The sequence below is a fragment of the Tinamus guttatus genome, unplaced genomic scaffold (genome assembly GCF_059628265.1).
Source record: "Tinamus guttatus ecotype Peru unplaced genomic scaffold, ASM5962826v1 Tinamus_guttatus_pri_ptg000326l, whole genome shotgun sequence".
Classification (NCBI taxonomy): domain Eukaryota; kingdom Metazoa; phylum Chordata; class Aves; order Tinamiformes; family Tinamidae; genus Tinamus; species Tinamus guttatus.
The window spans coordinates 93,105-116,824 of NW_028288860.1; the positions used below are offsets into that span (position 1 = coordinate 93,105).

General features: G+C 57.1%; 1 protein-coding gene across 2 annotated transcripts; it reads right to left on the reverse strand.

Moving 5' to 3' along the window:
* Positions 1-7,611: 7,611 nt before the first annotated feature.
* LOC148593858 (maestro heat-like repeat-containing protein family member 7) lies at positions 7,612-16,837 on the reverse strand. Of its 2 annotated transcripts, none has more exons than XM_088529182.1 (21): positions 16,763-16,837; positions 16,320-16,445; positions 15,932-16,011; positions 15,374-15,494; positions 14,934-15,020; positions 14,260-14,364; positions 13,639-13,819; positions 13,096-13,205; positions 12,810-12,959; positions 12,449-12,603; positions 12,124-12,271; positions 11,611-11,798; positions 11,386-11,523; positions 10,814-10,931; positions 10,289-10,426; positions 9,737-9,913; positions 8,960-9,106; positions 8,555-8,656; positions 8,349-8,451; positions 8,074-8,130; positions 7,612-7,772 (listed from the first exon to the last, which is right to left on the reverse strand). In XM_088529182.1, exons 2-21 carry the CDS (start codon positions 16,320-16,322, stop codon positions 7,612-7,614), a joined length of 2,469 nt encoding a protein of 822 aa, XP_088385308.1. In that variant the 5' UTR covers positions 16,323-16,445; positions 16,763-16,837. The 2 variants fall into 2 exon arrangements, with proteins under 2 accessions (XP_088385308.1, XP_088385307.1); XM_088529181.1 differs by having other exon boundaries at positions 8,951-9,106.
* Between the last annotated feature and the right edge of the window lie 6,883 nt (positions 16,838-23,720).

Below are 23,720 nucleotides of genomic sequence, written 5' to 3' on the forward strand. Positions count from 1 at the left end.
GCTGGAGCCCAGAGGAGCTCCTTGCTGCTGGCCAAGCTTGCTTGCTGGCATGCCGCAGTGCCCCTGCGAGGCAGAGCGCAGCTGCTGGGAAGGGGCTGGCGCCAGAGGTGCGCGCAGGGCTCTGGGTGTCTCCCGAGCAGCCGCAGGGCTGGTGGCGTGGGGAATTGTCGGCGCATTTGGCTGCTGCCCTGGGAATGCTGGAGGGCGAGTGTGAAGCAGAGCAGTGTTCCCTGCAGGGAGGCGCGAGCAGAGGGCTGGGCAGCGAGCTCAGCAGCGTGGCTGTGAGGGCAAGTGCTGGGAGCCCCCTTGCCTGCGCGCATGACGCCTGCAGAGCCCAGGCGTGCGCAGTGCCCCCGGCGGCAGGAAAGGCGCTGGGAAGCCCTTGGCCCTCGCAGGCTGCTTGCAGAGAAGCTGCGGCTCCTCTGCCTCAAAACTCGGGTGCAAGGGCCCTTGCTAGCAATGTGTTTATTCTCTGTGCTGGTACTGCCCTCCCTCAGGTTGTATGCTGTTATGCTCCCCTCAGACTCTCTGAATTATTGAAATGCAACAAGAGTGCAGGTGGATGCTCAGTAACCCCAGTCAGACAGGGTGTCGTGACTCCAGCAATAATGGGGGAGTTGATGCTACGCCCTCCTAAAACACACCCATGCGGATTGAAGCTGAAACTGAAACCGTGAGGAGATGCACAGGGGGAATCCCTATGATTGCCAGAAGTGTTACCCCATGTTGTGAAATGTGCACAAAGAATAATCCCAATAGTCAAAGGAAACCTCCTTCTCGGGAGGTGAAGAGAGGTTCTGCACTTGGGGATGACCGGCATGTTGATTTTTGATTGTCTTGGACATATGGAGTTAACCTGACACATTCTGAGGATGCCCTGGTGCCTTCCCATGTCCTGCCAATAACGCAAGGGAGGTGGTAAAAAGAGTTGTCCTTTTAATTAATCATAGCTAGATTTGGAGTACCAGAAGAGTAGCCCAAGGATTCCTCCTGATGAAGGGCCTTATTTTATGACAAGAATCTTGCAAATTAAAAGAGAAGATTTGTCACATTAGTCTCCTGTAGGGAAACTCTATCAGGTCCCTGAGTTCCTAGGAGAAATGCAGACTTGGAGTCGCCCTTAATTTCTTTCCGAAAAACTTTGGCAGATCTTTGGTGTGCATTCGCTCTCAATACTCCAGGACATCTTTATCAGTCAGGAGATTTCATCTAGGGAAAAGCTTGGAATTCAGAGCCACTGAAGGAGAAGTGGAAAGGACCTTTTCAAATATTTTTAAAGTGCACGCTGCTGTAAAGGTAAAGGATATTGAACCATGGGTTCATTACACAAGGACAAAAGCGGCACCCAGGTATTAGTGCAAGCCTAGTAGGGAGCCCTTGCGTATGATATTGAGCAGCACTAGAAACTCGAGACCTAGGAAGGCTGGGTGCCAAAGGAGGGAACCGCACCATTGCTAGGCTTAAGTACTCTGAGAGCATCATGGGGAGAGCAGGAAGGACAGAAGTGGGTCAAAGAGATTGTTGAATTTAAATCCAATGGCACAAGGGCAGTATGGAAGGATGTGAGCAGCAGAAATCACATGAGTATCATCATATTAAGCAGAGGCTTTAAGGGAGTCTGAAATGCTTTTGAGATATGTTGGCTGGAGGGATCAAAGCTGGAATACTGTTTCCATGCAGGATGGGCAAATCCTTCCTTTAATTCAGATGAAGGACCAGACAATAAGTTTTGCTACCATCTGGGAATACCCTTTAGAGGAATAAAAGGACCACGGTTTGTAGCTCAGCATGGATCTCTGGAGGAATGTTGTATCTCTGTCAAGGTGAAGCAGCCAAGAATTGAAGCTACCTGAATTAAATACTTCTGTTGGACTCAGGCTGACACAAGAGATCCCTGGCGTTATGCTCACCGTGCATATTGCTCTTTCGGATAGAAGGAAAGCCACTCTCTACTACTGCAGGGAAATCCTTGGAGCGCTTCCTCTCCAGGGTGTGATAAATTGATCTTTTCAGTGCCTGGGAAGAGCATGTGGGTCCCCAGAGATGGGCAATGGCCACCACACAGCTGTCATATGCGAATGAAAGTATGCCAGTAACCTGTGGGGTTACTTACACTGTACCCAGCTTCGAAGAGGATCCCTCTTCAGCACCAATGTTGGAGAAGAATTAGGAGAGCCCTTGGGAATGAAGAAGGTCATTGGCAGGGACCCAGGACTTGTGTTAAGACAGGCTGGGGATGATGCTGCAAAATCACCTCGCCCTAGATCTTTTCCTAGCTCAGGAGCATGGAGTCTGTGGGTATCTGAAATTAAATGTGGATCACTGTTGTATTTACATTCCTAATGTCACATAAAGCAGATTCAAAATGTGGCATCACAGGCCCAAGATCTTCAAAAAGATATGAAAACATCTTGGTTAAACACACTTTTAAGGGAAATGGGATCAATTGACTTCAGTGGATGGTTGTGGTCTTTGCTCGAGACCATTCTATCTTTAATTATTTTGATAATCAAAGCTTGTGTAATGCTTCAATGTGGCCCGTCTATCATGGTATGCTGTTCTCGATGGTGCTGCAGTAGGAAGCAAAAGTATTACCGGCATTATCCAGTGTAGGTGAGACTCCCCAAGAGATCTTCCTGTGGAAGCGTCAAGGGGGGGAATGTTAGGAGAAGCCCCAGACAAGAATGCACCTAAGGACATAATTTCCGCTGCTGTTGCTAATACTTCATGAGAGTGTACAGACAAAAGAGTAAATAGCGGTGCAGCTGCTGCAGCTCTGCCCAGCACTGGGCTACAATGCTCACTTGCTAACGGAGGTGAATTCCCAGCCCTTGGGTAGGGACAGGAAAGCCAAGGGCAGATGGAGCAGGAGATCTCCCCGATGCCGTCGGGTGTTTCCCTCGCGCAGAGGAAAGCCCTCCAAAAGCAAGCAGCGCAAGGCCTGCCACCAAAGTGCTGGAGCCCAGAGGAGCTCCTTGCTGCTGGCCAAGCTTGCTTGCTGGCATGCCGCAGTGCCCCTGCGAGGCAGAGCGCAGCTGCTGGGAAGGGGCTGGTGCCAGAGGTGCGCGCAGGGCTCTGGGTGTCACCTCTGAGCGGAGGTGCTGAATCATGTGCGGTCAGTGTGCATGAGCTGTGTGTGAGCAGCTTGCTGCTGAGCAGATGGGAGCTCTGTGGGGTTGTTCAGTCTGTTGATGGTTGCGAGGTCACTATGTGCAGCAGCTTGTCCTATGTAGAGAGCTGCTCCTTGCAGCTGTGGAAGATGAGGATATGGATGGGTGCCTTCTCTTGTGCCTGGGGTGCCTGGGAGAGGGTGTTTTGGGCCAAAGCTGCTCTCCTCCTTTCCCCTGCCTTGGTCATGCTGCAGGTCAGGTGCTGCTGGTGCTTTGCATCCAAGGCCCAGTGTATCCCTGTGTTCCAGGCTGCTGGAAGGAGTGGACATCATGCCCCGCTCAGGACACTTGTGGTTCCTTCAGGATCTGAGGATGCCCTCTTGGTCTGTCTCCCAAAGCAAGAGCCATGCAGAGATGCAGCAGATCCAGGACACCTTCTCTGGGGGAAGCTGAGGAGAGGGCTAAAGCAGTGAAGCAGGACTGGGGCGAGCGTGTGCGTGAGGGCTGGTCCCTGCAGGTGGTCATTGGCCGCAATGAGCCAGGCTGTTGGGCACTCAGCTGCTCCCCGTGTGCCGCGCGACTCCCGCTGGCCCTGGCACTGCTGCCTTCCAGCTCATCGGCTGTGGCAGACGGTGCAGCTTGGGATGGAACAGCGCTCTGCCATGACCTTGAAGGACCAGTGTATGCTGCTCCTCCCTTCGCTATTCCCATTCCAAACTTACTTCAGGGAGCAATTGGAGATGGCATGGAGTCAGCTGATTACTGGCATCTGCAAGGCCACGAATCCATAGCTGATGGGATAATCTTGTGTGTAATTAGATAGATTGTTGGCTCATTTAGCAACCGTCTTTGCATGCTTTTTGCAAATAAGGAATTATATCCAGGACAGTACAGTATATAAGTTGTATCTGGTGCTCAATAAAAGGTCTTTGGTACATTACACTGGAGTCCGTGCACATCATACGCTGCGGATGGAGCCCAATGTGGGGGCATCAATAGTCAGGAAGTTTACGAAGTGCGAACCCATTAGCGCAGCCCAGGTGAACCACGAACGGAGCAGAAAGAGCTGCAGTGTGCACCCATCGCATAATTACAGGTGAGCGGCCTGGGAACCCTGGGAGGTGGAATGTCTCAAGAGCAGAAACACAGCCTGGATGTGCTGTAGCGCATGATGTGCAAGCAGAACCGGGAAGTCTCCAGGAAACACCTAACAACTCTGTTGGAATGGATCCGGGATAAGGTACCTATCTTGCCAAAAGAAGGCCCATTCCAGCGAGAGGTGTGCGAAGATCTTGGAAAGCGCCTGAAGGAGGCGATGGCAGATGGTGATGCAGCCACAAGAAAACGTGACCACCTGGTGGCAGATTATGCTTACACTGAAGGCGGTGCGGGGCCCTCCGAGTGATAAGACTGACCAGAAAGAAACACCAGCACCGTGAGCACCACCATATGAGGGGGTGGCTGACCCCCCGAGTGATGATCCGTTTGACCTTGGCCCTGAGGGCCCGGAGGAAGAACAACAGCTTCAAGCGTGGTGGAGACCTGTGACCTTCACCCATCACCAGGCCCTCAGCACAGTCATCACCTACGTACTGACCGTGGCGGATGTCACCACTGAGAAGGTTTAGCCCATGGTAGCCCTGGGAATTAACACCAACGAATCTGTGCTCTAAACACCCCCGTCCCCCTCTCTCCCCCATTCCCCGGACCACTCAATGTGGGCAAGTGTGTCTGATAAAAAATGGTAAAACACGGCAATTGATAGATTTAGAAGCCTGTGTTTTAGTATCGGGGCTGGAGTTGATATGCGAAGATGATGCCCTTAAGGCGAGCGATGTTTGCCTTGATACCAGGGACGGTGTGTGCCATTTTGACATCAATCCATAGAGTAATAATAAAACCACATGAGATTATGTAGGTAAAGGATGCGTGTGTTTTAGAACAATGTGTAAATATGTGTTAATTAATGAAATTTATAATCAGACTGTCTTTAATGACTCTAATACGTGTGCTTGCAATGTAGTTATTGTAGTTATCCTGGTGCTGTTTATTTGCCGCTGACTAAAGATGGCTTTGTGGTATTAAATACGGAATTCTTATCGATGCAAGCTGCTCTGGCTGATTATTTAAATGAGATACATCATACCCTCCCATGACATAAGCTATAACATTCCCTCTCTCAAATTGCATTGCAGCCAAGGAACCGATGTGTTCCTGTTGCCATTAGAGGTGCACGCACAGTGTTTCTGGACAGATCAGACAAAACACGTAGAGCTGTGGTTGTATGGAGACAAACAGGTTCATTAGACTGGCAATCATCTCTTTTAATGGTTCACCCTGGCTGCTGCTGGGCCCAGAGACGCCGTCATGAACCTGGTGTGGAAATGTTTCTTTCTCGATTTTTCAAGTAGTATTTTTGTTGCTTATGTTCTTGTTGATGTTGTTGTTATCGTTAAGGAGCTTGTTCTTATTTGTATTCTTAATTGTTCTCAATCATCTTATATTTATGCTATTGGTTTCAATCTCCATTCCTGTGTCGTAGCTTAAGGGTCATGCGTTCTTTCCCAGCCAGCTCAGGCCCAAAAATCATCTCCACGGCCGCTGGGGATTATTATTATGATAATGATTATTATTTTATTTCTTCTTCTTCTTCTTCTTCATTATTTTTATTTTTATTATTTATTTTTATAATTATCATGCTTCCTCTTTTTATTATTTTTCTCATTTTCCTCTTTCTCTCCACCCCTAATCCCTCCCGCTCCCCTCTCCCCTCCGCCCCGCCCGTGTTTCCATGGCGACAATCAAGGCCGTGGCGCGACCGCCCCCGGGGTGTCCGTGGGGAGCGCGGGGGCGGGGCCACCGCCTCCCGGTGCCGCGCGGTTCCGCCCCGCCCCGCCATGGAGGGGAGGGGCGCACTGCGCATGCGCGCACGCCCCCCCACCCCGGGAGGACTCACTCCGTCCCCCGCCCCGGCTGCGGCTACCGAGAGGGCGCTTGCGCAGTGGGCAGGAGCCGCAATCCCCGCCCCCGCGCACGCGCAGTGCCCTTCCGCCATGAGGCGCCCCCGGCGCAGCCGCGAGCCGAGAAGCGGCCGAAAAACGGCCGAAAAACGGCCGAAAAAGAGCCAAAAGCGCGAAGATAAGGAAAGCGGACGAGGCCTCCAGCGACGGCATTTTGGCGGAAAAGAACCATGCCAAGCTAGTAAAGTCGTGGTGGTGGTGAGCTGAGCTCTGCCATCCAGCCAGTTCCTAATCCACCTCACTGTGCACTCATGTAACCCACACTGCGGAGCTTGCCCAGGAGGATGTTGTGAGGGCCGGTGTCAAAAGCCTTGGTGAAGTCGAGATAGACGCTCTCCCCTCATCTATCCAGGCTTCTTCTCTTGTCCCTGGGGCCTGGGACTCTAAAGACCTGCCCTTGGTACACACCAAAGCAAAGAAGGCATTCAGCAACTCTGCTTTTTCTGTGTTATTCGTAACCAGGTGCTGGTGAGGCCACACCTTGAATACTGTGTTCAGCTTTGAGCAACAGCGCCCACACACACCAGAACACACTGAGCAACAGCACATACACTGGAGTGGTCATTAAATTCTAAAAAAAAAAAAAAAAAAAAAAAGGAAGCAAAGAAACAAACAAGCCTCAACAGAGCGTCTTGGCTCCAGGCAAGCCCTGTGACCTTCCTTGTGCAGCGGGTGGCAGAAGAGAGAATTAGTTTTCTCAGCAGTGTCTGACGAGACCTCTTTTCTCCTCACCAGCATTGAGATGGAGGTCAGATGGTGAAAGGTCCCCTTGTGCCCCAGGGGTAGTGGGACATTTAAGAGAGGTTCGAGCCTCCCTGCAGGACCTTCCTGCTCTGCCCTGCCCGTGTTTCTCCCCTGAGGGCCAAGTGCTCCACACAAAATCTGTGTGTCTCCAGGGACAGCGCAGGGCAGGTGCTGGGGATAGAAAGAGAGGTGCCTGCCATTGCCCACCCTGCCCTTCCCCAGGAGAAGACGCAAACCCTGAGGACAGCAGGTGCTTGCTCTTGTCCTGGGCTGGCTGGAGAGGGCAGGGGAGCCTACAGCTTTTCTTCCTCTTTCCCTTGTGTTTTTGGATCTAGCAGAGCAAGTGGTGCTTTACAGCAAATGCAGAGTGTGCCAGTCTGCTCTGCACTGTCTGGGGTTACTGGAGGAAGAGGGCACTCGGCCTCACACAGGAAAATGCTGGTTCCTGCAGTAAAGGAGTTTCCCCTCTCACCTTTCTGTCCCCCAAAAAGAAGAAAAGAAAAAGAAAACAATAAAATAAACCCAGCACTCAACCTGGAGAAAGAGGAAGGCCTTTACTGCTGGAGACGGCTCTACAAAGCGCTAAAGTGGTGGCACAATCAGGGGACAGGAGGCACTTGAGTTGTGGAGCTGTCCTTTTGCTGCGGGAGATGCCAGCGGGGATGCAGAGCACTTGCAGGCCTTGGGTGTGCAGCACGGTGGCGTTGGCACATTGGGGCCAGCTCTGCCCAGCAGAGTCACCTCCTGGCAGGAGGGTGACACCTCTCCCACACTCGGCAGAGCCAGCGACCGAGCGCTCCGAAGCAGGACCTTTGCCGTGGTGTGGTCAGGAGCAGGATGGTCTGTGCTGCCAGGCTGCGCACTGCGGGTTCAGCGTCGTTTTGCAGAGGCTGGAGGGCTGAGGTAGAAAGGAACAGAGCAGATAAGAGACTCCCGTATTTGCAGAGAGCCCTGTAATCCCCCCAGAACAGGGCTGCTCCCAGCCAGTTCTTCCCACAGTGAGGAGGGAGCACGAGGGAGCAGGGATCAGCTGCAGGTTGCTGGTCAGGAATGCCCCAGGTGACCCCCAAAACCCCTCCTGTCCCCACACAGCAGACAGGGCCTCGGTCGCCTGTGGCAGGGCAGGGAACTGGGGCTCCCTTCCAGGCTCCTCCTTCCCCCCTGGCAGGGCCAGCTGGCACGGCACTGCTCGCACTCACCCTTGCAGATCTCCTGCACCTTCTCCTCCTTCTGCCTCCCTTGCTGCCCGATGAGCCCTAGGCAAACACCGCCCGTCACCCCCGTAGTCCCCAGCACGGCCCTGGCAGCGCAGCTCCCGCTGGCCTTGCCAGCCTGGCCACGCGTCCTCCTCCCCTTGGGCAAGGCTGCCCCAGCACGGCCCCAGCGTGGAGGATGCAGGCAGGCAGCGAGGGCCTCGAGAGCCTCCTCGCAGCCCCTCCGTGTGCCCAGGGATGGCCCTGGCCTCGTGGCTCACCAAGGAACCTCACGGCGGCCTCCCGCACGCACGCCTCCGTGTGCTGCAGGTAGCGCAGGCTGTGCTCAAGGTAGTGCTCCGCTCTGCTTTTGTCCTTGCGCACCTGGAGACAGCACAAGGCCATGGCTTGGCAAGGAGCCCTCCTGGGGAGCCAGCTCTGCCCCTTCTCCCCAGCCTGGGCCCAGGGACTCGGGCCTTGTGCTCACCAGGTGCTCCCCGATCTTCCAGATCTCCCCACTTCTGGCCAGTTCCTTGAGCTTCTCCCACTGCAGCAGGTGAGCAGCACTGGCGAGGGCTTCCTGAGAGGCCTGCAGAGCCGCAGAGAGCGCGAGATGCCACCACGGCCAGGACAAGACACCCTGTATCCCCCTCATGTGGGCAGGCCCCGGAGTCTTTCCCAGGCCCTAACAGGAACATGCTGCTTGGGACCAGCTCTGCCCCTCACTGAAGGCAGAGGCAGCTCCTGCCCGTTCCTGGGGACACGGGACATTGGCCCTCACGCTGACATGTCTTCCAGGGCGCACTTGTCCGCAGCCCATGCCTTAGTGCTCAGGCCCGCCCAAGCGATGTCAGCACTGCTTCCCCAAGGGCCTTCCCCGTACCTGGGCCACGCTCTGGATCCGCTCGCTCATGTGAAGGAAGAGCGGGACCAGGCTCCTGTGCACGAGCTCTTTCATGCCCTCTTTCCTGATGCCGGTCGTGGCGGCCAGCAGGTCTTTGAACAGGAAGATGGAGAGCTCTCGAACTGTGCTGTCCTCCTGCAGAGAGGGAGGAGAGGAGGGGAGGCCTCAGCAGTGATCCCAGGAACTGGTCATGACAGGAGGCTTTGCCTTTGTGAGGCCTCCTTCTCTCCAGGCGCGACTTTCCCCAGCCCTCCATAGGGGCGAGCTGGGGACAACCTCTGTGGATGCAGCCTGGACAGGGAGGGTTGTCGGCAGCAGCGGGACAAGGTCCCCTGGGCTCCGGCTCCCTCTGCCTCTGCCAGGAATTTCTAGGGCTCCGCCAGGGCCCCCATGCAGAAGAGGCCCACAGGGAGGGACAGCCCTGGGGCACGGCCTCTGCCTTGCTCTCCAGCCTGCTCCTGCCTCCTAGCTCGTCTCTGCCCAGGCCAGGACAAGCAGCGCAGGGAGTCAAGCAGGAGACAGAGCAGCTGAGGCAGAAGCGGGGCTGGGGATCTAGTCCCACAGGCCAGGACCCCAAGGGCAGCACAGGGAATGGGCTGACGAGCAGAGGGCAGAAGGCCTCCTGACAGGCAGCAGGGCCTTTGGTGGGAGCTGCAAATCCACCTGCCCATGGGCACACGTGCAGAGGGACACACAGCACTCATAGCCACGCGAACAGAGCCCCAAACCCGCTGGGAGAGTCTCCGGCTCTCCCCCCAGTCTTACATCCTCAAAGTGTGGGAGAAGCTTCTCTGCCAGCCATGGGACAAAGGGATAGGAGATCTTCTGATCCAGGTGGCTGAAGAAGTTTTGCAGCAACACCAGGCTCTCCACACGCACATCCCTTCGATGGTCCTGCAGGCACTCCACGATGTCTTTAGTGAGGCCCCACATTTTCCTCCTCTGTGTGGAAGACACAAGTGCCTCGTGTGAAGCCAGGGCAGGCCCACAAGGGCCCTGGGTGCTGATTCCCCATGAGGGCTGCGGGGCAGGGCAGCCCTGTCCAAGGGCCCCTGGGCATGCCAGGGCCTCTCCATGGGGGAAGGCTGCTGCCTCCAGGCCAGGAGCCCTTCCCGAGGGCACCGCAGCCGTTGTCCTTGTGCAGCACAGCCAAGGGGCTGCCATGAAAGAGTCGGGGCCGACGAAGGGCAGCGGAGACCGGGGAGCAGCTCCCATCCCTCCTCATTGGCAGCAAAGGCCAAGGCCCTGGGGGAGCCAGCGCCTCCCGGGAAGCCCCAGGCTGCCAGCGCGGCTTCTCCCGGCTGCTGCCCTACTCACCATCTCCGGTCTCTTGCACAGCCTCCGGAGGCCCTGGAACGCCAGGCTGCGCATCTCCAGGCTCGGAGCCTGCGCGTAGCTCAACAGGAGCGTCAAAACGTCCCCGTCCATCTTGGCCACCTCATAGCACTCCAGCAGCTGAAAGGCAGCGCACGGTGAGAGCCTGGCAGAGCCGGCAGGACTACCTGCAGTGGGCAGCCCCGCATCCCAGCTCTCCTTCTGGCCAAGGGCGCCTGGCCCTCACAAAGGTCAGCGGAAAGGAGTCAAGGCCAGGGCCGTTGACCAACATTACCCAGAGAGCTGTTGATCAATGTTAAGGAGCCGTTAAGGAGCCATTGACAAACATTACCCAAAAAGCCAGAGACCAACATAACCCAGGGAGCCATTGACCAATATTATCCAAAGAGCAGTTGACCAACGTTATGCAAAGAGCATTGACCAACATTACACCCCGGCATGTGCCCAGTGTGAGCAGAGAGGTTTTAGAGGCCCCTCCGGACAGGCACCGTTCTCCATGAGGCCCACCTCGACATAGAAAGCCATGGCGGGCAGGTGATGGAGCTGGTCCTCTGGGCTCCTCAGCAGGCTGAGCAGCTGCCTGGAGATCCAGCAGCACATGGGTCTGCACGTGCCCCTCATCACTCTGGCAGGAGGAAGAAGGTGCTGTTGGTCCTGAGCCGAGCAGGCAAACCTGCTCTGAAATGGCTCAGCCCCCTCAGCTATTTCCCAGTGCAGGTCAAGGCAGGCATGGGCAGTGCTGGGCACATCGTGACTGCAGCCAGCGTGTCCCCAGGGCTCTCTGTGAGGGGAGCCCAGGCCCCAGGGGAGGGCACTCCAGGGCTTTGGGAGGGCAGCCCTCTTTCAAGGCATCCGCTCCCAGCACTCCCAACACCAACTGCTCCCCCAGCAGCTCTCACCGCTGCCATGGGACAGGGAGCTCCCATGGCCGTTTAGCTGTGTTGCTCCCTGCCACAAGCACTGTGGCTGCAGTCCCTTTCTTGGAGAGCTGGAGTTCCCCTCCCTCCCAAGGAAGGACATTTGTGACCCCGAAGCCGAGGCCGAGGTGCTGGGGGAGAGCAGGGCGTAAAGGGCTGTACCTGGCCAGCACAACGAGTCCCCTCTGAGATGACTCTTGCTGCAGCAAGAGCTCCCAGCCGCCGCTCTGCTCGACAGCCTGTGCCACGTCCCGATAGCCAGCAGAGCGGAGGAGACCTTGCATGGCCTCCACGGCGCACCTGCATGCGAGCAAAGCCCAGGTCACAGCGGCAGCCTGGCCCTGCCTCCGGGCCCAAGGCACAGCCGGGACGAGCGGGATGGAGCACCTGACGTGGCTGCTGGCGTGGGACTCATCCCGCTGGCTTTCCCGCTGCAGGGGATGGGTTTCCTGGCGGGTGAACTCAGCTGCGGAGAACAGCTGAAGGAGCAGCGCCAGGAAGAGCGGGCAGAATTCCGCCTCCACCGCCTGCGGGCAGACGGGCTCCTGCACGATGGCACGCAGGGCTCTCATTGCCTGCGGAAAACAAGCAGAGACACCTCAGCGCTGAGCAGGGCCTGTCGCAGTGCCGCAGCCCCACGGGAGAGGCTCAGCACAGCCCTGGGCCTCAGGAAATGGGACGGGGGGACAGGGTAGGATGGTGATCTCCTGAGCATGGCCAGCCTGGGTGTTGGTGCTCTGAGAGGCCCAAGCAGCTCTTTTCAGCGCTTTGTGCTGGCGCGTGGAGGGCTGGTGCTGGGCATGTTGCATCCATGGGCCCGGGGAGGTCCCTGCAGGGCAGAGGGGCCCAGGGGGGCAGCTGGCAGCCTGGGACAGAGTGAGGCCTCATCCCACAACTCACAGCCAGGGGAAGGACGCCGGCGTTGTCCGCCTCCCAGCTGGACAGCTCGTGCAGGGGCCACTTCTCCATCCAGCTGAGCAGGTTTTCCAGCACGTCTGCCGCAACGCGGGGCTCCTCCATGAGCACCTTCCACATGGTGCTGGCAGCGCTGCAGACCCGGAGGGCTGGGTCAGGGGCCTCCTCGGGCACGGCCGCAGCCTGGACAGGCCCTGCAGGCGCTGCCCCCAGCCACCCCTCCATGCTGGCAGCCCCAAGGTCCTGGCTCTGCACCTTTGGGCCCGTCTCCCCATGTGCCATGAGCTCTGGAGGCTGACGAGCCCCGTACCTGTTGCAGAGCGGGGAGCAGCACAGCAGGCTCACGGTCACCTCATCAGGGTAGGAGCGGGCCAGCAGGCAAAGGGTCCTGTTCAGGGTGACCCGCGCCGACGACTCCCTGACGTCCCTGGTGTTCTGGTGCAGGCACCGAACAACCCGTGGCACCTGGCAGAGGTGGCGGGCAGAGGGAGGTCACTACCAGAGAGCAACCACTACCCCAGCTCCCACACACATCCCGTCCCCGCTCCAGCACTGCCAACGTTCCCTGCTGCCTTCCAAGGGCGTCGGGTGCCCAAGAAGCCTGGCTTGGGCACGGGGGCCAATGTGGCAGAAGGCTGGAGCCCCAGGCACACCAGCTGCAGGCCGCTTACATCTTCCAGCGTGGACACAACGCCCAGCACAAACATGTTCAGCATGTGGGTGGCCACTGCTGTGCTGTAGGTGCTGCAGTCCCGCATGGCCTCGATGGCGGTGACGATGACATCTGTCCTCTCGGCCGGATGGAGGTTTTCCAGAAAGAGCTGTGGGAGGAAGGAGGTGAGGGAAGAAACATCCCACTGTGGGCCAGGAAGTGCGTGGCCCCTGCTCATTTGCGTTGCCGTTGCTCATCCGAGTCTCCTGATGGCCAAGAGTCCCGCTGAGGGAGGCAATCCTCACCAGCATGATCTCGCTGATGTTGGTGGTCCACGAGAGGCAGAGAGCATCGTCAGCTTCCCGCTCCGTTTGGGACTCTGCAAGCTCGAGATTCTCCTGCAAGAGCTCCCTGCCTGAAGAGGAACAGAAAGACAGAGCGGTGAGGAGGAGCAACGGGGACTTGGAGACGGGGGATGTCAGGAAGAAACCAGCCTGGAGGAGAAGAGGGGCCGGCCAGTGCTGTACGGGGAGCAGGACTCCCAGGGAGGGCCAGGGCCTATTCCAGGGCAAGACAGAGGGCAACAGCTTTGAAGGGCCCCAAGAGCCTCGTTGGTTTCATTGGACTTTCTGGTGTGCAGCACCGCAGAAGCCCGAGCGTGAGCAGGGCGTGCTGGGCGCTTTCCAGAGCAGGGGTGTCCAGGACAGGCACTAACAGATTGTGCCCCTTCTCCTCCATCAGCCACGATTCCTGCTGCTTTGTGTCATGGAGTAGAGGGCCGGGGCAGTGTGCTGCCTTCCCTGGCCTTGCCATGATGTCCCTGTCCCCAGAGTCGCAGCTGCTCTTACGTTTTCGTCGCACGACGAATCTGAAGAGGCCATGAAGAGCGTCCAAAGCCCCACGCTTGGTCTCTGCGTCCTCATAGGCAGAGCAAAGGATGAGCCTCCCCACCAGCTTTCCCAGGATTGGGAAAGAGATCTTTCCAGAGGAGGAGGAGCTCTCATCAACTCCTCCATGGCAGCTCCAGACCTGGGCAAGAGAGCGGTGCATCTATGGGGCTGCCACAGGGCGTCTATGGAGCAGCCACTGAACAACCAAGGGGCATCCGTGGGGGCAAGAGCGCAACCTTGGTGCATCTGTGCGGCATCTATGGGGTGTCTATGGGGCAGCCACGGGGCACTGAACCCCCCCCCCCAGGTGCTGATGCTGGCAGCATAGAGGGCCCGAGGGAGGGGGGTCCCCTGGGGGTCTCCTCCCCCCCGTACTCCCCCTGTTGCCCCGTGAACGTGACGGTGGTGGCTGAGAAGCACGAATGTCCCCAGTGCCTGGCGGTGACGCCGGCCGGCTTTGCCAGGGAACAACGTTGTCAACGGTGTGCCCCAGTGTTGTGAGAGGGAGCCTGAGCTGGAGAGAGCTCTGGCCTGCAGGGCAGGGGCCAAGGGGCGGTGGGGAGGTGCCGGGCTCCTTACCTCCGGCAAGGAATAGATGGCCAGCCACTTGGTGAGGCCTGCGATCCTCCCCATGGCCCTCTCCCGGACAGCAGCCCTCTCCACGCTGGTGAAGGGCAGCAGGAGCTGGCAGGAGAAAGGGGACAGGTCTGCGCGGGGCGCACGCAGCCGCTGCAGCAGAAGCAGCTCTGCGCAGCCCCTGGCTGCACTCAGCCAGCCCCGCACGGCTCCTTCCGCAGAGCTGCAGCAAAGTCTGCAATGGGGACCTGTCCCTAGGATGGGCAGGTCCCCGAGGGTCTGCGCCCCATTCAGCTATGGGGAAGAAAGCCCCAGGGACAGGGAGGAGAGGGGCGGCAGCACCAGCTCCATCTGTGCAGGAGCTGGAGGAGAGGGTCCGTGTCCTGCTATGGCTGCAGGCAAGGAAAGCTTTAGGGGCAGAGTTGGCCCAGGAGTGCTGGGGACGTGGCTCTCTCATGGCCTGGGAGGCATCAGTGGAAGAGGAAGGGACTTGGGCTGCAAGCAGGGGACACTGGGCTCATGCCAGAACACAGTGGGGAGCCCCTGGTCACCCAAGAGTGGTGGCTCCTGTCCCTGCATTGTGCTGCCTGCCCATGGCTCTGAGGGGGGGACTCTGCACTGAGGGTGTCACGTCCCTCGGAGGGCCCCACGCAGCCCTCTCTTTGCAGGTGCCAAACCTCCAAGATCGCCTGCAGCTCCAGGAGCCTGGAAGTGGCAGCGTTGAGCACCAGCACGTCCAACATGCTGTCCATGCTGTCCAGGGTCTGCAAGAAGCACAGGAGGTTGTGGCCCTCTTTCAGCGCTGCCTCTGGCCCACAGCAGACTGAGCTGAACTCCTGCGGCCAGGGGAGGACCCCGCTGCCCTGCGGTGCCCAGGCAGAGGCCTCAGGGTAGGAGAGCTGCTGCGCACGGAGCAGCCCGTAGCCTTGGCCCGGGGCCCAGCGCAGAGGAAGGGAAGCAGAGCAGAGCCCTGTCATTGCGGGCGGCGTCTGCAAAGCGCTGCAGGCCGGGAGGAGGGTGGGAAGCAAATCTGAGCTCCTGCCCTGCAATCACCTCAGCACAGGCCAGCCAGGGACAAGGCTGGGGACCTCCCTGCAGCTCGGTACCCGACACGTACCTTGCAATAGAGGGGCATGCTGAGGTCCTCCATGTCTTCTCTGGGAGGCAGCAAGAAGACAGTCCGGAAGCAGAGCTGCAGGAGGCTGCTCTTTTGGCCCTCCAGAAGCAGCTCTGCTGCACTGCAAAGACAGAGAGGTGCCTGCTTGGCACGGGTGCAGGGAGCGCTGCCTGGGTGCCCTGGGAAGGGGGACGTGCAGCTCCGAGGCAGGAGTTCCAGGCTGCTCCAGAGAAAGGTTGGGGGAGCCTTGCAGGGGGGTGTCCCCCCTTCCATGACACTGCGCCAGGGACAGAGGACAGGCCTGGCGGGGAGGCCTCGCACCCTCTGAGCCATGTGCCCCGCTCCCATGGTAAAAGCCAAGGTGCCCCGGGGAGCTGCAGACACCCCTCAGCCCTCCCGTCTGTGCTGCTGACAACCCCGCGGTGGGGAGAGCGCAGGCCCAGCAGAGAGGAGCACCAGGCTCCCCCCCACAAGAGGGGACAGCTCCCAGGCAGGGACAGGGCCATGAGGACCCTGCTGTGGAGAGGCGTGGGCCAAAGCAGGGGCTGCCATAGGTACCTCATGGCCGTGATGGCAAGCATGGCTTGCTGGCGCACGGCTGTGCCCAGCTGCTCCTTGGGCTCCTCTTCCAGCAGCACCTGGAGAGCACAGCCAGGATCCCATGGGAACTGCAAGCACCCGGCGCCGGCAGAGCCAGCAAGAGTCCAGCCGGCGGGCAGAGCCCTGGTGCCTCCATCCCTGCCCTGGAGGCCACAGCGAGCCCCACCGCGCCAAGGGCTCAGCTCGCAGGGCTCCTCGGGGACACCCGGGCTCCTGTTGGCAGGAGCTCTTTGCCAGCAACGCGTCCTTGCCCCAGCCCAAGCAATGCACAAGTCCTGGCCTCAGAGCTGGGTCTCTGCCCAGGTGGCCTTGAGCCCTCCCTCAGCCCTGCTGCCTCTCCCCTCACCATGATGTTCTCTGCCAGCTGGTATCTGCAGCAGAAGACATCCAGGCCCCACGCCAAGGCCTTGGAGCTGCTGCCGCAGCAGAGGGTGCAGATGGCCTCCAGAAACCTCAGCTTCTGCACCGGGTCCTGACACACGGGGCAGAGAGACGGAGGGAGCATGAGAGCAGAGAGGGAAGGTCGGTGGGAGCAGAGCAGCCGGGGACAGGGAGAGGCCCTGCGGAGGCCACCAGGCCTCTCTGGAGGCTCCCAGGAGGCCACCAAAGCTGCTCTAAGGGCCAGCCACGGCTGTGGGGCCAAACCCACATCTAGGGGCCTGGACCCATGCGTGTGGGGCCAGACCACGGATGGGGGCCTGGGAGCTGCAGCTATGGGGCTGGGACCCATGGATGGGGGACGGGAGTCGCTACTATGGGGCTGGCCCTGAGGGCCACGGCTGCACGAACCTTTGGTCTGCTGCTCACAAATCCGTGGATGAAGTGCAGGGCTTCCTCATCCTCCCTGGACAGCTCTGCCCAGGCGCTGATGAAAGCCCTGGGGCCTGGGAGAGGAGAGAGGTGGGAGTCGTGGAGAGCCGGAGCGTGGGCAGCAGAGGAGCGCCCTGCGCTCTGCCCTGCGCAGCCCTGGCTGCTCCCCCGGGCACAGCCTCCCGCCGGCCCCGCGGGGCGCGCGGTGCCCAGCGCGGGGCTGCGGTGCCGGGCCCGGCGAGGCCGGGCTGCGGAAGGTGCTGGCGGGCGGGCAGGAAAGGTCCCTGTCCCGCAGGCCGGCACTCACCGTGGCTGCACGGGCCCCGTGTCGCCTGGGGCTCGCAGCCCTCGGAGGGCGCGGGGGCAGAGCTGCTGCCCTGCTGAGCCCCGTCCTGCTCCCAGGCCACCCGGGGGCGGCTGGGGGGTCTCTCCTCCATCCTGCGGGAACGGCAGAGGGGTGAGGGGGCGGTTTGGGAGCCGCGGAGGGTCCCCGCGGCCCCGCAGTGCCGCCCAGCCCCAGCGCCGTCGCTCTCACCCAGGCGACGAGGAGGGAAGGCCTCGGGAAAAGCCTCGACTCTTCGTGGCTTCCTGGACACCAGGGAAAGATGCGGCTGCGCTTGGCGGCTCCTCCACGAGCTCCGCGCGCTCCCGCCTCTCCCGTCGCTGTCCTCCCGGGCACTGCGGGCTGGGGGCCGTGGAGGGGACATCACCTGGGACACTGTGTGTGTCACGAGACGGGCTCACAATGGCCCCCCTGGCCAGCGCCTCTGAGGTCCCCTCTGCAGCTGGGAGCTGGTCCTGGAGCAGCAGCCGGAGCTGCGGCTGCCCCAGCGCCTGCACAGAGTCTGCACGGTCTTTTTTTTCTTGAAAAACAAAAGTGATTTTCAGAGCTGGGTGGGATGCAGCCACAGGGTCCCGGATGGCTGGTGCCACTGCAGGCGCCCTGCTCCCCTCTGCCCAGCCTCCCTCTGCAGCTCTCGGGAGCTCTGGCCTCCCGAGGTCCCTGTGAGAGCTGCCAGGCCCCGCAAAGGACTTGTTTCAATATTAGAGAACATCCTGAATTTTCATACATGCTCAGTTCAAAGGTTTGGCTAATTTTAATGGCAACGTTCTCCAGTGATGAAAGAGCAGAAATCTTCAGGAAGAGTCCGAACGTGGGGCGAAGTATTACTGATCTGCCCTTGACCTTGTGTATCCACAGCTCTGTCCATTAGGCTGTTGATGGAATCTCAATGATCTCTCTGCATGTCCTGAAGAAATTAATCATTTCTAAACTCATATTTGCATCTGATCACCTGCACATATACATTTTTCACCCCGTTTTCCCCTAGCTTTCCCTTTTTCCTATACTCTACCAGATATTTCTCAACTCTCCAGTCTCTCCAACTACTCTACTCAGATTCTATGCAAACTTTTCTATCAAAAACATCTCAAGGAAGCTTATTCCTTGTAGATGGTGGAGCTCATTGGAGGCAACTTGGACTTGACATAAAGATCAGGACTGCATTCTATTTCTTAGCACTCAGACTGAAGTTTATTTGTGTTTTATCACAGTTAAGACAACTCCTTTAGTGTCTATTTGCAACTAGTTCAGGTAGGAATGGATACACATGAGCTGTGACATTCAGCTAATATTGGGTAGAAAAAGGATAGATTTTTCACCAGAGTGACCCAAGTGCCCACTGGCTGATGAGGGAAGTGGCAGTTCTTCCCCTCAAAAATGCTTCTTTTCCTAAATGTTCAGACTTCATTAGGAGACACTGTGTGAGGAGGATGTGGGTAGGGCTGATTCTGAAAACAAACATAAAGAAAGCTTCAAAAGTTTTCCTTTTCAGGTGCTCACTGAAATCTGCCTCATTTTAATACACTCATTTCCAATTAGCCACACGAGAATTGAACATTGAAAACAAAAATATGGAGAGAGGGACCACTCCTGAGGGCTTTTATTCTTCCTCCTTTTAATGACCCCGTCCTTTTAATGACCCCTTGGGAGCATTTGGTGCTAAGCCCATGAAGCTCCCCTGCTGAGAGGAAGCTGAGATGGAATTCAGAAACAAATCCCCCAATTTCTTGGAGGGTTAATGGGTCCCCCGAGGGCCATTACCATTACCTGTTCGGAATCACGAAAGCATGGGATGATCTCAGATCCCCTCTGGGTGGCCTGTTACACTGACGCACGACTCTTCAAGAGACAGTTCTTTTTCCTAAAGCCCAGTCTGTACCCTTCAACCTACAGTTTGTGGATGTTTCCCCTTCTCACGCTCTTTCCCACTGCCAGAACCAGCTCCATCATCTCCAAAATCACCATGCAAGCAGTCACACAGTACTGGTCAATTCCTCCTATCTCTAAACCTTCACCAGACTAATGAAGGTCCCCTCAGAGTCTCCATACAGATCATGGAATCACAGAATGCTTAAGGTTCGAAGGGCCCTCTAGAGATCATGTAGTCCAACCCCCTGCACACGCAGGGACACCTAGAGCACGTGGCACAGGACTGCGTCCAAGCAGGTTTGGAAGATCTGCAGAGAAGGAGACTCCACAACCTCTCTGGGCAGCCTGTTCCAGTGCTCTGGCACCCTCACTCGTAAGAAATTTTTCCTTAAGTTCCTGGGGATCTTTTGGTGCTTCAGTTTCCGGCCGTTTCCTCTAGTTCTGTCGGTGGCCACCAGTGAAAAGAGGCCAGCACCATCCTCCTCACTGCCTCCCTTGAGGTACTTCTAGACAATGCTCAGGTCCCCTCTCAGCCTTCTCTTCTCCATGCTGAACAGGCCCAGCTCCCTCAGCCTCTCCTCATAGGGCAGATGTTCCAGGCCCCTGATCATCCTTGTGGCCCTGCGCTGGACTCTTTCCAGCAGCTCCACATCCCTCTTGTCCTGTGGAGCCCAGAACTGGACACAATACTCCAGATGCGGCCTCACCAGGGCTGAGTAGAGGGGCAGGATCACCTCCCTCGACCTGCTGGAGACGCTCTTCTTAATGCACCCCAGGCTCCCATTGGCCTTCTTGGCCACGAGGGCACACTGCTGCCTCAAGGACTGAGCCTAGGGGGACACCACTAGCTACAGGTCTCCAACTAGACTTTGCACCGCTGATCACCACCCTCTGAGCTCTACCATCCAGCCAGTTCCTAATCCACCTCACTGTGCACTCATGTAGCCCACACTGCGGAGCTTGCCCAGGAGGATGTTGTGAGGGACAGTGTCAAAATCCTTGGTGAAGTCGAGGTAGACGACATCCACCCCTCTCCCCTCATCTATCCAGCTGGGCGTTACATCATAGAAGGCTATGAGGTTAGTCAAGCAAGATTTCCCCTTGGTGAATCCATGCTGACTACTCTTGAGCACCTTCTTGTCCTCCATGTGCCTGGAGACAACGGCCAGCATGAGCCGTTCCATCACTTTTCCTGGGACGGAGGTGAGGCTGACTGGCCTGTAGTTGCCTGGGTCCTCCTTCTTGCCTTTTTTGAAGACTGGCGTGACATTGGCCTTCTTCCAGTCCTCCGGCACCTCCCTCGTTCTCCAGGATCTTTCAAAGTTGATGGAGAGCGACTTAGCTTTGACATCCACCAGCTCCCGCAGAACTCTGGGTTGCATCCCATCAGGGCTCATGGATTTGTGGGTATCCAGTTTCCTTAGGTGCTCTCTGAGCCAATCTTCCTCTACCCAGGGCAAGTCTTCCTCTCCCCCGGCTTCTTCCCTTGTCCCTGGGGCCTGGGACTCTAAACGGCTGCCCTTTAGAAGCTGCTTTTGACTGCAGTGATCGACTGAAATTCTTAAAAACAGGCAGGAATGCTTGTTTGTAAAAGCTGGGCTGTGAAATAAGCTTCTCATTCGCATCATGTCCTGTAACATCGTTCTAGGGATTGTGGGAAGCTCAGGCAGTTTGGTTTGGTAAAGTGGAGAGCGTGTGGATCAAGAACTGGCTGGATGGCCAAGCTTCAAGAGTTGTTATCAACGGTGCTGAATCTAGTTGGAGGCCTGTGGCCAGTGGTATTTCACCAGGAAGGGTGGAATTAAAGCCAGGGGCAAAGTCTTTAAGACAAAGGCAGTCAGAGGACGAGATGGGAGGGCTATCGTTCAAAGAGTGGTTTATATATATCTAGTTGTACCTAAGCCATATACTCTTAACAGCAAAATTGTGTTAAGTCTCTCCCTTACAGTTTTGGATTTAAAAGACACTTTCTTTTGTATCCTATGGGAAGAACAAAGTCATAAGCTGCTTGCTTTGGAATGGGAAAGCCCCACAACAAGGCACAAAATGCACCAAAATGAACAGAAAATGTACAGCAAGCTCCATGTTGTGAACAAAGAACCAAGGAGCATGGCCCGTAAATACGTCACCCCAGAAAGCGGAATTGCTTTTTTTAACACAGCCTGTGGAGTTGCCTGGAGGAAAGTGGGCCAATATCTATTCTGTCTTGAAATATACGTTTGGGGTAGTACATGCACTTGTGGCAATTTGGAAGGAAAGGAGATTGTTCTGTTCACAAGGGAACCCCATAAATACAGTAGAGAGATTAATGGTGCTGCTTGAGGCTCTTAACACACCTAGAGGGATAGCAGTGATGTAGTGCAAGGCACAGCAACCTGGACAAAGCGATGTAACCAGAGGAAATCAGAAAGCGGATGAAGCTGCACAAAGAGGAAAGAGTCCCATTGTCACTACCCAGAGCCCCCCTGGTTCCAGAAATAACCTTTAACATTGAAGCCCCACGTACACAGGAAAAGAGACGAGGTTGTCTGAATTGCTGAAATGCAAAAAGACTGCTGGTGGCTGGTGGGTATGCCCAGTCAGCCAGGGTGTCATGACAACACCGATAATGAGGGGGTTGATGACACATCCCCCTAAAAGCACACCCATGGGAATTGAGGCTCTGACTGAAATGGGGAAGAGTTGCACAGTGGGGATCCATATGATTACTTGGTGAAATCTGCACCAAGAAGACTCCCAATATTCAAAAGAAAGTTCCTTCTCGGGAGGTGAAGAGATTCCAGTCCTGAGGATTAGCGGCAGGTCGATTTTTATTTGTCATGGTTGTAAGTAGTTAACTTGACACCTTTTCAGGATGCCCTGAGGCCTTTCCGTGTCTCCAACACAGAAGTGCGGACATTATACGTGAGAGAAGCCCTCAGAGGGGACACACTGCTTGTACTGGTAAATGCTAGCACATTTCTTCCTGAATGTGCAGCAGATTTTCATACTTCCAAGTAGATACCGTAGTGCAATGTCCCAGGCTAAGGGGAGGTGTGGGATTCTCCTGGTCCAGCCCGAGGAGTTGATCAGATGTCGTTCTTGATCCCTGCTCAGCTTATCACTGCTAGGCCCTGCTATTTACACCCTCAAGAGGAAGAAGCCGTGACTGTGATATGGTTATCCTCATAAGGTGATCCTTCCAGAATCTGCAGGCAAGTTGCGTAGCATTAAGTGCTCCTTGCACCATGAGTGAGTTGAGTCGTGCACTGTCAGTGGGTGCCTCTGGAAGATATTCCAGTTCCCTATTTGAGCAGTCCTTGAAAAGTACATGCAAATCCCAGCATATGTTCTTGCTGCATCAGTGTCCATATGTGCATTTGACTTGCCCATTCCATATGTATTGTTGGAGGGAGGAAGTTGAGCAGGGCACATGGGTTACCCTAGGCATGAGGAGAAAAGTATGTTGTTGACAGAGATTTTGTGTGGAATGCGTGGGTGTTGAGGAAAGCTTTTTAGTAGGGAAATGCTGCTAGAGGAAATGTAGCCGTGGTGCCTGTGCTGGGGAGGGATGAAAGGAAGCAGGGGCAATATTTGGGGGCTTCGCTAGACATGCAGTGGCTAGTGATTTCAGGTGTGAGGCCTGTGTTTTGTGGGAGCTGAACCCCCTCAGCATGGGCTCCTTCCCTTGGGGCAGACGGTGCGAGGATCCAGGTGCAAGTGCTTGCTGAGCAGGAGGTGTGTGAGCACAGAGCTGTGCTCAGCAAGCTGCGCCAAGAGGCCGGCAGGAGCCTGCTGGCACTGTGCGCCAGGACTGCTTGGTGCCGGCGCGAGCGCGGTGCCCGTTGTGGTCCGTGCAGGGCTGCCGTGGCCTTCCTTGGGAAGCTGCAGCCCTGCTGGCTTGCTGCGCATGGCAAAGGGGCCAAAGGAGGCCCTGGCTCCTTGCAGCTGTGGAAGATGAGGATATGGATGGGTGCCTTCTCTTGTGCCTGGGGTGCCTGGGAGAGGGTGTTTTGGGCCAAAGCTGCTCTCCTCCTTTCCCCTGCCTTGGTCATGTTGCAGGTCAGGTGCTGCTGGTGCTTTGCATCCAAGGCCCAGTGTATCCCTGTGTTCCAGGCTGCTGGAAGGAGTGGACATCATGCCCCGCTCAGGACACTTGTGGTTCCTTCAGGAACTGAGGATGCCCTCTTGGTCTGTCTCCCAAAGCAAGAGCCATGCAGAGATGCAGCAGATCCAGGGCATCTTCTCTGGGGTAAGCTGAGGAGAGGGCTAAAGCAGCGAAGCAGGACTGGGGCGAGCGTGTGCGTGAGGGCTGGTCCCTGCAGGTGGTCATTGGCCGCAATGAGCCAGGCTGTTGGGCACTCAGCTGCTCCCCGTGTGCCGCGCGACTCCCGCTGGCCCTGGCACTGCTGCCTTCCAGCTCATCTGCCAACAACTTCCTCGTCTTCCTCCTCGCTTGTCCCGCTCTGCCCAGGACCATCCACTCACTCCCAACTGCGTAAGGGAGCAAGAAAGGCCATAGCCTGCCTTTGGAATGGATACGCATTGCTACAAAAGAAACAACGTTTCTTTGAGGGCCTGGCCTTGGAGGCTCTCGTCCTTTCCAGAGAGCAATGCCTGCTCTCCTGAAGATGAGCTTGTCCTCTCTCGGCACTGCTCGAGTGCAGGCATTTAGAAGGGGAGCGCCTGAGTGTGGAGCAGAGCTGCGGTCCCTGCTGCCTGTGGGGAATGCTCTTTGGCCCAGGG